This window comes from Pholis gunnellus, assembly GCF_910591455.1.
Source record: "Pholis gunnellus genome assembly, chromosome: 1".
Classification (NCBI taxonomy): domain Eukaryota; kingdom Metazoa; phylum Chordata; class Actinopteri; order Perciformes; family Pholidae; genus Pholis; species Pholis gunnellus.
In genome coordinates this window covers 8029617-8043490 of record NC_136528.1, presented here as the reverse complement: position 1 = coordinate 8043490, position 13874 = coordinate 8029617, and the positions used below count along the sequence as shown (strand labels likewise).

At 40.4% G+C, this 13874-nt stretch overlaps 1 protein-coding gene across 4 annotated transcripts; it reads left to right on the top strand.

Annotated features, from left to right (window-relative positions):
- The first annotated feature begins 429 nt into the window (after positions 1–429).
- apip (APAF1 interacting protein) lies at positions 430–9221 on the top strand. Of its 4 annotated transcripts, none has more exons than XM_079159207.1 (8): positions 430–510; positions 2712–2780; positions 5023–5123; positions 6721–6769; positions 7290–7407; positions 8080–8215; positions 8453–8620; positions 8787–9221. In XM_079159207.1, the coding sequence occupies exons 2-8, from the start codon at positions 2715–2717 to the stop codon at positions 8884–8886; spliced, it is 738 nt and encodes a 245-aa protein (XP_079015333.1). In that variant the 5' UTR covers positions 430–510; positions 2712–2714; the 3' UTR covers positions 8887–9221. The 4 variants fall into 4 exon arrangements, with proteins under 4 accessions (XP_079015333.1, XP_079015334.1, XP_079015335.1 ...); XM_079159208.1 differs by having other exon boundaries at positions 447–501; XM_079159209.1 differs by lacking the exon at positions 430–510 and adding an exon at positions 2559–2609.
- The last annotated feature ends 4653 nt before the right edge of the window (positions 9222–13874 follow it).

The following is a 13874-nucleotide window of genomic DNA, read 5'->3' as shown; positions in this document are numbered from 1 at the left end:
GAGTAGGCTACATTTTTTCATACAAGACTTGTATTTGTAATAGTATTTATATAGTATGGCATGCTTCTTGTACTTTGGAGTAATTTGTCTTTCGGGACTTCTGAAAGACAGGGCTTTTATTAACCTAAACCATTATCCTTTCCCTTAAATTAACCAATTAGCTGTGTTGCTTAATCCCCTTAACCTAAGGAGTTATCTGGCTTAGAAGGCTAACTACTCCCATGTGCATGCTTCACAATTAAAGTATATTATCACAAAGCTTCTTCCACCGCAGATGATATGCCTGTATGTACGGACAGAACCAGTAAATATACTATATTTTATTAAAATAATATCATCCTGAAGCGAAACGTTTGAGAAAGACAGGATTGTTGGCCAAATATGACACCCGGAAATGAATCCTGTTTGCATGTCGCACGTTGATGACGCAGTAACAGCAGTAGTAACGTTAGCTGTTTTGTCATCGTAGTTGTATTTTTAACCACCGACTGACTTCACAACGTAAGTAAGGTAAAGAGTTATGTTCTTTATATCATATTTACTGGTCTTTCTAGAGGTTACAGTTTCATTTTCATGACGCAACGCAATGTGTTTGCAAGCTAAACTGACATATTTTAAAAGTTATTCAAATTGCTGAAGGCAGGTTAGCCAAAGCTGCTACAGGCGAGGCAACGTTAGCACAAGCTGCACAGAACTTGTATTTTATAATGTTTTAATGAGGTAACAACTTAATGTCATGCTACACAACCAAGACGATAGCAACGTTAACGAGCGCTGCCTACTGTTTTGGTAAACCAGATTTTGAATACCTAACGTCATGCGTTTGTCTCGTGCCTCATGGTAATTGTTTACAAAGGAATTTAAACATTGTGCCTGATTAGTGAACTGAGTGGGGCATCTGTATAATCACAAATGCAGGTTTTTGTTAAATAGTTTTCATTCTAACTCGGCACCAAGAATGCAGCTGGTGAAGTCACTGATAAACCCACAACTTGAAACAGAGACGTTTAATGTATATACATTATATTACCTGATGTTGTCTTTTGTTCAAATTTGAACAATTCAGTCTTTGGAGTCACAGCATTGCTCATCCAGTATTATGTGTGCTCACATGTGTACAGCGTTTCCAGAGAAGCCACAACAGGAAACTGGCTTCAGTTGTATTCAACAAGACGTGGTAAAACGCCCCTAACAAGCCATGTAACTAGAGACTTGAGTCACAAACTAATCCTGAAATGTAACATTAGTAAGTTAATGTCACTAACTAAATCATCTAGCCATATGATGTCCTTCAGTCAGTGATGGCTACAAAGGTTGGGCTCTATTTCAGGATGAGGGTCAGTTCATTTTAAGGTTAGTAAGTCTTGCCTTCAACACCTATAACTTCTAACTTGTTGGGGTTAAACCTGAAACAATGCACTCATTGTGTCTGCCTATGTGAATGTCACATGACCCATAAGGGCTTTGTCTCCCCAAAAAATAGATAAAAAAAAAACAATAACATCACAGTTTTAAAAGTTTTTTTTAAAGTAACAAAGTTGCAACAAGTCCCCTGTTTATTGAGGTGAATGTAGTATAGTCGTATGAATATTATATTGGCCTAAGTTTAGTTCTATAATGTTACGTTTTAATTCTAACTCAGCTACAGCAGATACATTTGCTGAAAAACACAACTTGAACCAGAGAGACTAACCCGTTGTGTTGTTTTGCTGTACAAATTTGCATACTCGTACTTAAATGACGCAGTATTGCTCAATCCAGTGTGTGTGCTGACATGTCCTATATTTTGAGAGCATCTCCTGCCAAGTTTGTAGCAGGAAACTTCAGTTGTATAAAACGTAGTCAACAAGTCATCACCAAAAGGCTTCTCATTAGAACTGTGCTCCTTAAATCTAGTCATCTGGGTCCGTATGTAACCTATATTATTATATAGTATATACTTCTCTACAGAAGTGAATTAATGAGTTATTATCCTACAGTTTATCTTAATTGATTTTTAGGGCAACTGCAATAATTTTTTTATTATCAATAAATATGCTTATTTTTTATTAAATGACGTGAAAAACAATTTTCAAAAGTCACACATTTTACAAATAGTTGTAAAAGTTAAGAGGTTAAAATTCGTGCTGATGAAAAATTTCACATGCCAAAATAAAATAAAGCAAAGAAATAAGTAACCTATCATTTTCTGCGGGACTGTGCTGCCCACCAGCTGCTAACGTTAGCTAGCTTTCCTCCTGCCAATTTCAACACAGATTTGTTGTTCTCAAAGTACGATTATTAGGGAAAAATATGGCGCCTCCCCTGGATTGAAACTGTTTATAATGTGAAAGGCTTTTTGTCATGACCATCGGCATATGTTAGCTCATGCCCCCCCCCCCCCCCCCCCCCCTTTTGTATAAATAGAAATTCAAATCAATAGTGGCATCTGAGATTTTTGAGCAGCACTGCCTATCTGCCCTTCCATCAAAGGAAACTGTGGCCTCTCCCTAACAGACGTGTGGGAGGAGAAGGAGGGAGAGGAATAAGAGAGAACCGTAAACCAGTTCTCTCTTATTCTTCCCTGTGTAATCTCAATAGCATCTGATTTCAACCGGGAATAAATCAAAGTAAGGAAGTAAGACGCTGACAGAATGCTGTCATTGTGACCTAACACATCTGCTCTTGCCATTGTGAATTGTCTCTTAATGTGGTCAACGGTTTTCTCACAGGAGATGTCATCTTTGTGTGGCCCCAGCAACAGCTGCCAAAATGCAGATCAAGAGGCCGCAGAGAAACAGGTACGCATGACTTGACAAACGCTTCTTTGAAATCCATTTGTACGAAGTGATTCTTTGGAAACACACCTGACGTACCAAAGTGAGAAAGCTTTTTAGTAGCAGTAATCAGGAACAGGAATGTACAGAATAAATAGTAACATATAGAATACATATAGAACAAACGGTAGGGATTGAATATGAATACGCTACAATATATATATATATATATATACACTATGATCAGTGTGAGATGAATTGCGATGAGCCGGAAGTATGAATATAGTTCTACACAATAGACAATACAGTATGGACAGTGGTGCGAGTAAGAATGCGTGCTGTATGGACAGAAGTATGTATTGGCATATGAGTGCATTTATAATACAGGTGCAGTAGTGTGTCAGTATGAAGTATCACTGTGATTGACGCAGAGTTCAGAGAGGTGACAGCTGAGTGGGGAAAAGCTGTTTCCGAGCCTGCTGGTTCAGAAACAGAGAGTCCTGTTGCGCCTCCCAGAGGGGAGAAGGGCAAATGTCCCTGACGATTCTGCATCGCTTCTGCTGGACCGCTTCTGGTCCGAGAAAGAGCAGTTGCCGTTCCATACTGTAACGCAGTTGGTAAGAGCGCTCTCGTCTGGTGCAATCTGAAGAGACAGATGGAGTCTCCTCAGTCTCAAAAGCACAGTGCATATACACATTTTCAGTAATTCTCGCAGTACTTTCTGACTTCCTTATCCTGTGTCTGGCACACAGCCTCAATCCCATTAATAAGAAAGTAGTGCATTTGCTAGGAACTATTTTCAACTGTGGATTAATACACGTTCTCAAGTGAGTATTTACGGCAGGAGGGTGGTGTGTGTGTGTGGGATTGAGTCAAAACTACCACAGTGTGTGTTAATGCTATTTAAGGAACATGTCACCTAGAACAATGGTACTGGTACAGCAATGCCATCAACATTAAAAAGCACAGTGCTTTTACATTCACCCATTTGCATTTTAAGTTAAATTGCTTTTTAAACCTCTTTTCTGATGACATATGTTTGTGTGCTGAGCGTAGGTGGAGGCAGAATAATTCTCTGAGCACGTTAGTTAAAGCTGCCTGTGAAGTATTGTTGACTTGTTCTTTTTCTATGATGTCTGAACACTCACTCTCCGGGTTACAGAGTGTTACTTGAGAAAGTTACCATGAACCAACGGGTCCAGATTAGCTGACCCCTTTGCTGCTAGCAGACAACTGACTACGCTGGGAGGAGAGCAGACGTGAGCTCCAAAGAGGACGGCTGGCTAGTTGGCTTGCTAGTTTGTAAATCTCTAAAGCTGGCTAGTTGGCTAGCTAACTTGTACATCTCTAAAGCTGGCTAGTTGACTAGCTAGCTAGCTAGCTTGTACATCTCTAAAGCTGGCTAGTTGACTAGCTAGCTTGTACATCTCTAAGGCTGGTTAGTTGACTAGCTAGCTTGTACATCTCTAAAGCTGGCTAGTTGACTAGCTAGCTAGCTAACTTGTACATCTCTAAAGCTGGCTAGCTGGCTAGCTACCTTGTACATCTCTAAAGCTGGCTAGTTGACTAGCTAGCTAGCTAGCTTGTACATCTCTAAAGCTGGCTAGTTGACTAGCTAGCTTGTACATCTCTAAGGCTGGTTAGTTGACTAGCTAGCTTGTACATCTCTAAAGCTGGCTGGTTGGCTAGATAGCTTGTACATCTCTAAAGAGGGATAGTTGGCTTGCTAGCTTGTACATATTTAAAGCTGGCTAGTTGGCTAGCTAGCTTGTACATCTCTCAGTAAAGGAAGTACCCCACCGGTGAGGAGTTAGGCAGAGGGGCCATGCCTCTGCCACCAGACTGCCGTTGGGTTCTGTAACCAGTGTATCATAAAAGCATGGTGGATTAAGCAAGGTTGCTAGCTAATTAGCCGGCTGCTAAATTAGTCAAATTTAACAACTTAATGCTTCATCCACACCGCCTAATGCTAGCAGAAGGCTAAGCTTTTAGCAACATTTCCTCTCCATCCTTCTATGGCTTTGCTTCACCAATATTATAACTCGCTAGAGCCTTTATTCATGTTTTTTCATCTCAAATGTATGCAATATTGATTCCGGCACCCAACAACACAGCAATGTGACATTATCGCTGTGTAACTTTAGCCTGTTACTCTGAGGTGATTTGTGTTTTCCTCCAGTCTTTCCTTTGTTTTGCCTCTAGCTCACACCATGATGTAATCACGGCGTCTGCTGTATACTAATCAACAGTTTTGTGTTTGTTACAGGAGAAGGAGCATCCTCGTGTCCTCATCCCGGAGTTGTGCCGACTCTTCTACCAGCTGGGCTGGGTGACGGGGACGGGCGGAGGGATCAGTCTAAGACGAGGGTTCGTCATAATCATTTTCTATAGAATGTTGTGACGGATCAGAAAAGAAACACCCACATTTAACTTACAAAGAAAATAAATGTTTTTTCTGTTTGCATATCTTTGACAATCATGCCAAAAAATGTAATATTTTTGAAAAGTGCCGCGAGGCTGATGTGAGGTCAGTTACATCAGTTTCGACAATGTGTGCAAATAGGTTGAAGACCGAAGGCCACAGTTGTACCATAGAGAAACAGAATTCAAACTGAGTGCTTTGACAGGCTATTACAAACATCTTTGAACTGTGTTGTGTTGGATGGCAGCTACAAAGGAAGCGCCACCCATCAGCAAATCCCTGTTTGAAATGGGGAATGGCAGACATTTATTTAAGCCAACAGGGGAATTTGATGAAACCTCAGAGGAAACCACATTAGATTTACTGACTGCCACTCCATGTGTACTGGTGCTTCGCTCGGGTAGAAACACATTGCAACTCTTAAATGATCGACAGGAGAATTTCCATTCATTGTTAAATAATTATACCTTTTAGATTTCGATAGATAATAAGCAGTTCTACGCTCCGCTGCAGTACTGAAGCTTACCTTTTTTTATAAAGTAAAATAAACGGGAGACAGTTGAAGCCCCAATTTGTGGCCCTAACATTGTCTAGGTATTCCACTAATGAGAACTATTCAGATTCATCCATTATGCGGCCATGTGTACACTGTTTAAATATCAGCTTAGCAACCTAAAAGCCTCTAACACGTATTCACTGACTCTGGATAAAAGAAAGTGGATCAATGGAAATATGTTACGCAATCTAAATAGGCAGCAGTGTCATTTTACAGAACTCTGTGTAAGTGTATTTTTATGTACTGTGAGCGTCGGTCTCACAGAATTTAAGGTTTTAAGCTTCTTCTTTTTTCACAGTTGCTTTGGTTTGACTCAGAGCCTCGGAGCCTAAGGCAGCCTCGCCAAACCTTGCAGAACAGAAATCAATAGGATAGTCCTTTATTTGCTTTGTTCCTTGCTCGGTGAAGAAGAGCACAATAGCTCTTTCCTCTTCTTTCTATTGGGAAACGTCAAAGCTCTCACCATTTCAGCAAAAATATCGTCATGAAAGACTTTTTGTGGATGAAATGACGCTGTGTGTTGAAAAGCAGTGGATTTCTTAACTTTGAGTCTTTAGGCTTTTTTTTTTTTTCATTAGATTTTTTTGGTCCAGGCTGTAGAATGAAGCTTTATTTACGTTCCAGTTGAAAGGGTATTTCAAGTAAATAGAACAATGGGGACTGAGATAAATACTTTTAGATAAAAACTGAAGAAACACTGACAAGAAAATTGGTTCTTTATGGATCGCTGGAAAAGCTTTAGTGAATGTTTTTTTTCAAATGTAGTAGTCATTGAGTTTCAGTTCCTTTTATATATCGCTCTTCTTGAGGAAAAGACACAATATCATCACAAATATCTTAAGAGTACTGTTGTTTGTGTGCCAGGCAAGGCCTTGGTGCTCCATTATGTTATGACAAAGCACTGCCATTTCAAGAACGACTTCATTGTCCTTGTCCTTCTCCCTCGATATAAATACATACCATGTTGTTTGCTGTGTGACTCACAGAGAGCAGATCTACATTGCACCATCGGGCGTCCAGAAAGAGAGAATACAGGTGAGCAGGTTCTAACCGCTGTACAAATAATCTGATTTAGCGGTGTGGTGAATTTTCCTCTATCGTATGTAGCAGCATAAAGTGCATGAACTCTGTCCTTTCATTAGGAGCAGAGATATGGAATGTGTGGGGCCATGTAGAAGCGATGTCCTTAATTTATGCACCCTGATAACATGTCCAGATGTTTCATATTATCGGAGCCAGAGTCCGAGGAGAAGCTGGGGGCCCCATGTCCGAGACATGTTTATTAGGTGTCATAGAAAGGACACCATCATCTGTATTTAAGAGGACGAAGACTCTCCAGTCGGGAGAGTCATTTTGAATTGGCCGAGGGCTCTCCGGGTGTGTTAACCGTCCGTATGACATGTGTTGCTTGTTGTAGTAAACTTCATTATACCAGCCAGAACAGTGTCCGCGGAGCTTCCTTCATCATCACTTCAACATCACTGTAGCTTGAAATACACGACAGCGGCATTGGATTTGTGTGTTTTTAAACCTTTTTGATGTTTGTGTTCCACAGCCAGAAGACATGTTTGTGTGTGACGTGGAAGAGAGGGACATCAGCTGTCCACCTGCCTGGAAGAACTTCAGGAAGAGCCAGTGTACTCCTCTTTTTATGAACGCCTATACTATGAGAGGTGAGTCACTAATACATTCATACGCATCCCACCATTCAGTCAGCGAAAGAATCAGTAACCTGCAAACCACCAGTCGTCCTTTTAATTAAGTCATTGATATATACGTGCTTTCAATATATTGTTTACTGCAGCACGAACAAATAGAGAGGAGAACTGAAAGATATGTTTTGATTAAATCTAAATGTTTCTAATTTGTGAGGCTGAATGGAATAAGACAAATATAATGCATGTTACTGAGTGTTAAATCATGGTCTTTAATTTGAAGGCTGTGGTTTGTAGAAAGATTGCATTTTGACAAAATTCTGGAAAAACATTTGACTTCATAAAGCAGCAGTCCAAGGTTCCACTCGTAAGATACAGCTGTTTAATAAATGTATTATAATTTAAAGGTCAATTTAAATTTGATGAAATTAAACTCATCCCCCTCTATCTTGGAGTGGATAAAGTGAAAGTTTCTTCAGCTTGTCACAGGTCGTGAAGCCTCCAAAACTAAGCCAATTTAAATTGAACCAAATAATTTCAAAGCATAGCGCACCTTGATGGTTCATCGTCTGTGGGTGGTTGCACGCTTTGTCTCGTCTTGTCACAATTATCATTTTGAGAAAGAGGCACAATACCCGTACACAACACTCCAAAAAAATCAAAATCTGCCTTTCCTTTGCTAAAATCCAGGGGCACAGGCAGTTATACACACCCACTCCAAAGCTGCTGTCATGGCAACACTGCTGTATCCTGGCAAAGAGTTCAGGATAACACACCAGGAGATGATCAAGGGGATTCGTAAAGGCACCTCAGGCACCAACTATCGGTATGTAATCAAGATGCAAGGATTAGTGAAGTCCAAAGAGGTCCCGAGCATTTTCATCTCTGAAGTGGAAGTTTATAAATGATCTTGGCACTCGTAGTGAAAATCATAGCTGCACACTTATCAACGTGTCGGCCAAATGGTGGTGTAGATCCGAAGAGTGTCAAGACACATTGCACTTAAGGCAGGACCCTGCTTGAGCTCGTGCTGAATGTCATTTTGTACCCTGCATGTACACAGGTACGATGACAGCCTGGTTGTGCCTATCGTTGAAAACACGCCAGAGGAGAAGGACTTGAAAGACCGGATGGCTCGGGCTATGGAGGAATACCCAGATTCATGTGCCGTCCTCGTCCGCAGACACGGCGTCTATGTCTGGGGGGAGTCGTGGGAAAAAGCCAAGACCATGTGAGCGTTTGCCTCCCATTGCTATCGGCCTCGTTCACCTTGCTTATGACTAAATATATAGAGGTATAATCGTATCGAGGGCATGTGGTACCAAAGAAAAGTGATTTTAAACTCCTTACTTTGTGTTTTTCTCCTCCTACACTCCACATCCTGCTGCATTTTGTAGGTGTGAATGCTACGACTACCTGTTTGACATGGCTGTGCAGATGAAGCGGTGTGGAATGGACCCTTCAGCCCGCCCAACAGAAGAACAGGGAATAGTTTGACATTCACTGGTGCTTTTTAAAGAGACGTGTTGCAGAAAGGTCAGTGGCGTTCGATCAGGAGAGCGTGTTGTAATCATATGTCTTTCACGCCGGGCCTGCTTCAAATTTGATGAAATTTGATGGTAAGGGCAGATCCAGGGCTGGAGGAGATTGAATGCCTGTGATCCGTGAGCACCTGGAGATACGTGGCAAAAACACTGTGGGACAACTCTTGAGTGAACAGCTGGCAAATCGAAGTCCTCGGGTTCAAATGCTTTCCTATTCAAGGTCTTGTGTATCTCAATTGATTGGAACGGTGATTAACTGCCTTTGCTTCAATCAATAAAAAAACGATGGAATGCAAATGGTAAATCTGTTTCTTGAAGCTACAAATCATTTCAGAATTTTTGAAGCCATATTTCGGATTCAAACAAATATAATAAACAAAGGCCCTTTTTTTGACTTCACATAAACGCTGTACACACAAGTGACTGTGGTCATCTTGTCAAACACCTCTCAGTGGAGAAAGGACCCGTGCTGGGTCCATGGACTTCCTGAGCCCACCAGGAGAGCATTTGGTGCAGCGATTTCACATCCGAACGCAGCATTCCTCAAGTTCGTCTGCATACTCGTTTCTCATGTAAGCCAGAGTTGTTGTTCTGTTAACAAGCTCCCTCTGCTGCCACCATCCCTTGCCTCCACCACTGTACTCTCTGAAAACAGTGTGCTGTCAAATATGCTGCAGGCTTATTTGAATCTAAAAAAAAAACCCCAAGAACTCTTTTGTGCTGCGCTAACGCTGCCAAGATTCCCCATCCTCTGATTAATGAGGAATTCCGGTAAACCCATTTGCAAAAGAAATTGAACACCAGCCGAAACATAAAGATGACGGGAAGCTGAGCGTCACAATGTCAGCGTCTCACTGTCTCCCCTCTTGAACACACAAACAATAGTTCTCAGATTTTAGCCCAGTTGTTCGTGAATTGCTGCTTCAGTGATTTTTTTGGAGGAGTGATCTGTAAAAAGATAACGGATGACAACTGTTCCTAAAGTATTACGCATTGTCAAAGTCAGACTGGAGGAGATTGAATGCACCAGAAACCAAATGTTATAATGCATATTATGAATTCCAATATGCAGGCCATCATGCGGTCATATTAATATGTATCACCTGTCAGCTTGTAAAGCTGACAGAAATAGACGTATTCGGAATGGAATATGAAGCCAAAGAAGACTCTTTCCTACAAATATCTAGGGACTGAGTGGGAGAAACTCTGAGCTATATAAAAGAGCACAGGAACAAAGGCGCTAACATGTTCACTGATGGGCCATTTGTATACCTCAATAGCAAAAACAATGGGTTTCTAGTAATTTATTACAATTATGAATAAAACAAAATACAAAAGCCCATAGGTTGTATTGAATAAAACAAGTATCAAACAAACATATTAAATGACATTTTACCAGTGTATGAAGACGTATCCAGATCTTTTACTTAAATATAAATACCAATATCACATTGTGAGAATATTACTCTAAAAGCCCTCTAAAGCCTACTTAACTAAAATGACAGAAGTGGTGACGGAGAATATTGAGGGGAGTTGTGGAGGAATATTTCCCTCACTGGTGGTGGTGAAGGGAGTCGGCTGAAGAGCCGATGATGGGATGTGGAGCAGCACTGGACACTACACGTGATGAAGACCGGAGGTGAACGGGCTGGAGGAGCGTCGCATCGGTTTGTACTGAAATGACAACTGACCGCCGCAGAGAGGAGAGCAGTTTTAAGTTTGACAGCAACGATTTGATTGGCTTTGGGAAAATCTGGTTGGTTTAACTTAGAGTGAGCTGTCATAGTCAGCTGATGGAGTTAAGGAGACGGAGACGGACAGAGAGAGAAAAAGAGAGATTTGTGAATTTTGAGAGTCTGCCCGACTGAACTTGTTGTCTAGTTTAAATGTAAATTATAACAATCGCAGGGTAAACTCGTGGTTTTTATGTTAAATCCTAATGTGAAATGTAATTGGTAAAGTGCCAGATATGCGTAGTGAAATAAAGTACACTATTTCTTTTTGAAATATAGAGGGTTAGAAGTATAAAGTGGCATGAAATGGAGCAGATGTGTTATATTGGAGGGTTTTTTTCTACCTGCAGTAGAGCTATGGATTTTAAAATGTTTCAAAAAGAAGCCTTGCAAACGTTTTATAAGTACTAGATGCATTCAACATCTTTATAAAACCTCATGGGTACAAAATTCCACAGGGCAGAGTTACAGAGTAACTGCGCATTTAAAGTTCTTTTTAGCAATACAATAAATGATATGACTGTCCTTTGGTGAAACACATCAATACTTGTGTTTAATATTGACAATTTTTACCAAATTTGTACAAATGGGCCTTTTATGGTTGAAAATTAAATCAGCCCTTATCTTGCAAGTCCAGCTCTGAGATAGAGTTGCCCGTTTGGGACTTATCTACGCCATGAAATAAAAGACCGTTAGCGCCCTCTACTCTGATCCTTCGGGAGTGATAACATTCTATCTCATCTCATCTTTATATCTATGTGTAGCTAGCTGTTATCAGCTCTATTTATTTACCAGGGACAGTGCTCATTGATCAACATTTTAGTTTCCACCTCTGGCTTTCATATTTATTGACTGTGCGTCGAGGCTTTAGTTATACGGAGGTGAGTGATGCAGTGATTGGACTCAGGCTCCGACCTCGAGGTGAAATCGCACTTTAAGTTGCTTTCTGCCACTGCGTTTTCCAATGTAGTAGCTTCCACATCATCCAAAATGAATGAAACATTCAAAGAACCCCGACTACTACACCTACTTAATGTTAAACTCCTCAAAAAGCTTATTTGTATTCTTGTTTGTTGAATGCTATACACAGTATTTACATATACAGTATGTTGCCCCGGTAGACAAGAAATCACATCACTGTTTTTGATCCTCTTCTCCTTCATCACTGCAGCCATTATCTGGCTTTTCTTGAACACATTATCAGATGTTGAGCATCTCATTATCAGCATTGCAAAAAAACAGTTATTTTCTCTCGCCTTTTCAATCAATTGAGGGATGTATAACTGTTCAACTGCTGTGGTGGCGCCTCTCAACCCATAAATTATGTTCAAGTTGTATTAACGTGTTTGGCACCCATGTCTCAGGAGAAAAGGAATACTCATTGCTGCACCATATTTTTTATGATATTGATTAAAGTGTAAATGTGTTTATGATTTTTAGCTTCAGTAAAAGCCTTGTGACAGGCCAAATGGTGACATAAATTAATATTATTGATGTTCAGACACAAGTGTGGTGCTCTTATGTGTGTCAGCCATTCAGCCAGCAGTCACACATCCACACACACACACACACACAAAAAAAACTATTTAAGCTCACTTATGTATCTCAGGGTCAACATTTAAAAGATCACTTTGCATTTTCACATTCTTATATCGCTCCTTTCTGACTTTCTGTTCTTTCTTATTTTGGCATTTTGCCTTCATTAGATAGCTCTAACAAGAGAGTGTCAGAAAATATGGAAACAGAGGAGCCAGCATGATAAAGTGTTAGATTTGAAAGCAGAACATTGCAGTTATTTTATGATCCTTAGCCCTGTTGAGTCACCAGGATGCATTGCATTATTATGTTGGCTCTTGAATATAGTCATCTGTCAATAAGCACATAATTTTCAATATGTGAGTTCAGCATAATATAAATTAGGCTCCTAAAGAAATTAAATATATATATTTTTTCGAACAAGAAAACAATGCATTTCAAAGCCCTAAATATAAGAAACACACAATGGAAGCACTTGAACATGGCAACCTTTTTTCTGGTGATTACCGACAGCCCATCGACAACAAAGCAATATCAATTTTCTTTCTGTAAGCCTTCTCACGGGGGGAGCGAGTGGGCAGCAACGCTTTCACACCATGTTTGTAGTGTCACATTTTAAAGGGTTCATATAATGCTCATTTTCAGGTTCATACTTGTAATTCTGTTTTCTAGTAGAACATGTTTACATGCTTTAATGTTCAAAAAACAATTCATTTTTCTCACACAGTCTGTCTGACTATACCTGTGTTTACCCTCTGTCTGAAATGCTCCGTTTTAGTGCCTGTCTCTTTAAGCCCCCCCCCCCCCCAAAAACGCCCAGTTTGGTTTGTGAATGTAGTTCTAAAGCTGTGAGCAGTATAATGAGCCTGCACGTGACATCAGGGGAGCTAAATCTGAATGGATTTTTGGATCACATGTTTTATGATTTATGCAAACCACAAAAAACTGACTCGATTGTCTTATTTTGTGGCTTGATAGGCACTGTAGACACTCAAATGTATGCACACAAACGCTGAAAAAGTGAGTTTTATAATATGTCCCCTTTTAAAACAGTCGTCACCATAACCCCAGAAGTAGTAGCTGTAGCAATATTGTTATAATCGTTATAACGCCCAAAATACAACCATGAGCTATCCGTTTTTACACACAGTCCTTCTTTGAGAGTGTAATTTAATTTGTAAAATCAGTAATTCATCTCTGTGACCCACCAGGTTACAAAACACAACTAAATGAGGACCTGAGGCAGAGAGCTGCTGCTGGCACTGAGGCTTTGGTCTCTCTGACAGGTTTCATTTACAGAGCTGCATGCCACACAATCTCACAGATTGCTGGCTAAATGAGTTTCGTAAAACAAATGGATCGAGCTAAATGGCTGTAGCTGATGTGACTTTTACCTACACAAACAAAAGGGTTATTTCCACAGTCTGCGCTGCTACAGGTTTCTAGCTACAGTTTAACAAAAACGAATTGTCTACTTTTGCTTATGTCCTCTGCAGGCAGTAATGGTTTGATGTCTGCCAAATTCCAATGTGAATCAGCCTCCTCAGCAAACTTATCAGACCGGCAGCAGCACTTTGCTTTGGGCCCTTTTCTTCTCTTAATCCTTTCACCCAGGCCTTACTTTGTTTTCTTGCCTGCTCTGACTTTGCTGATAGAGATGTAAAGAACATCA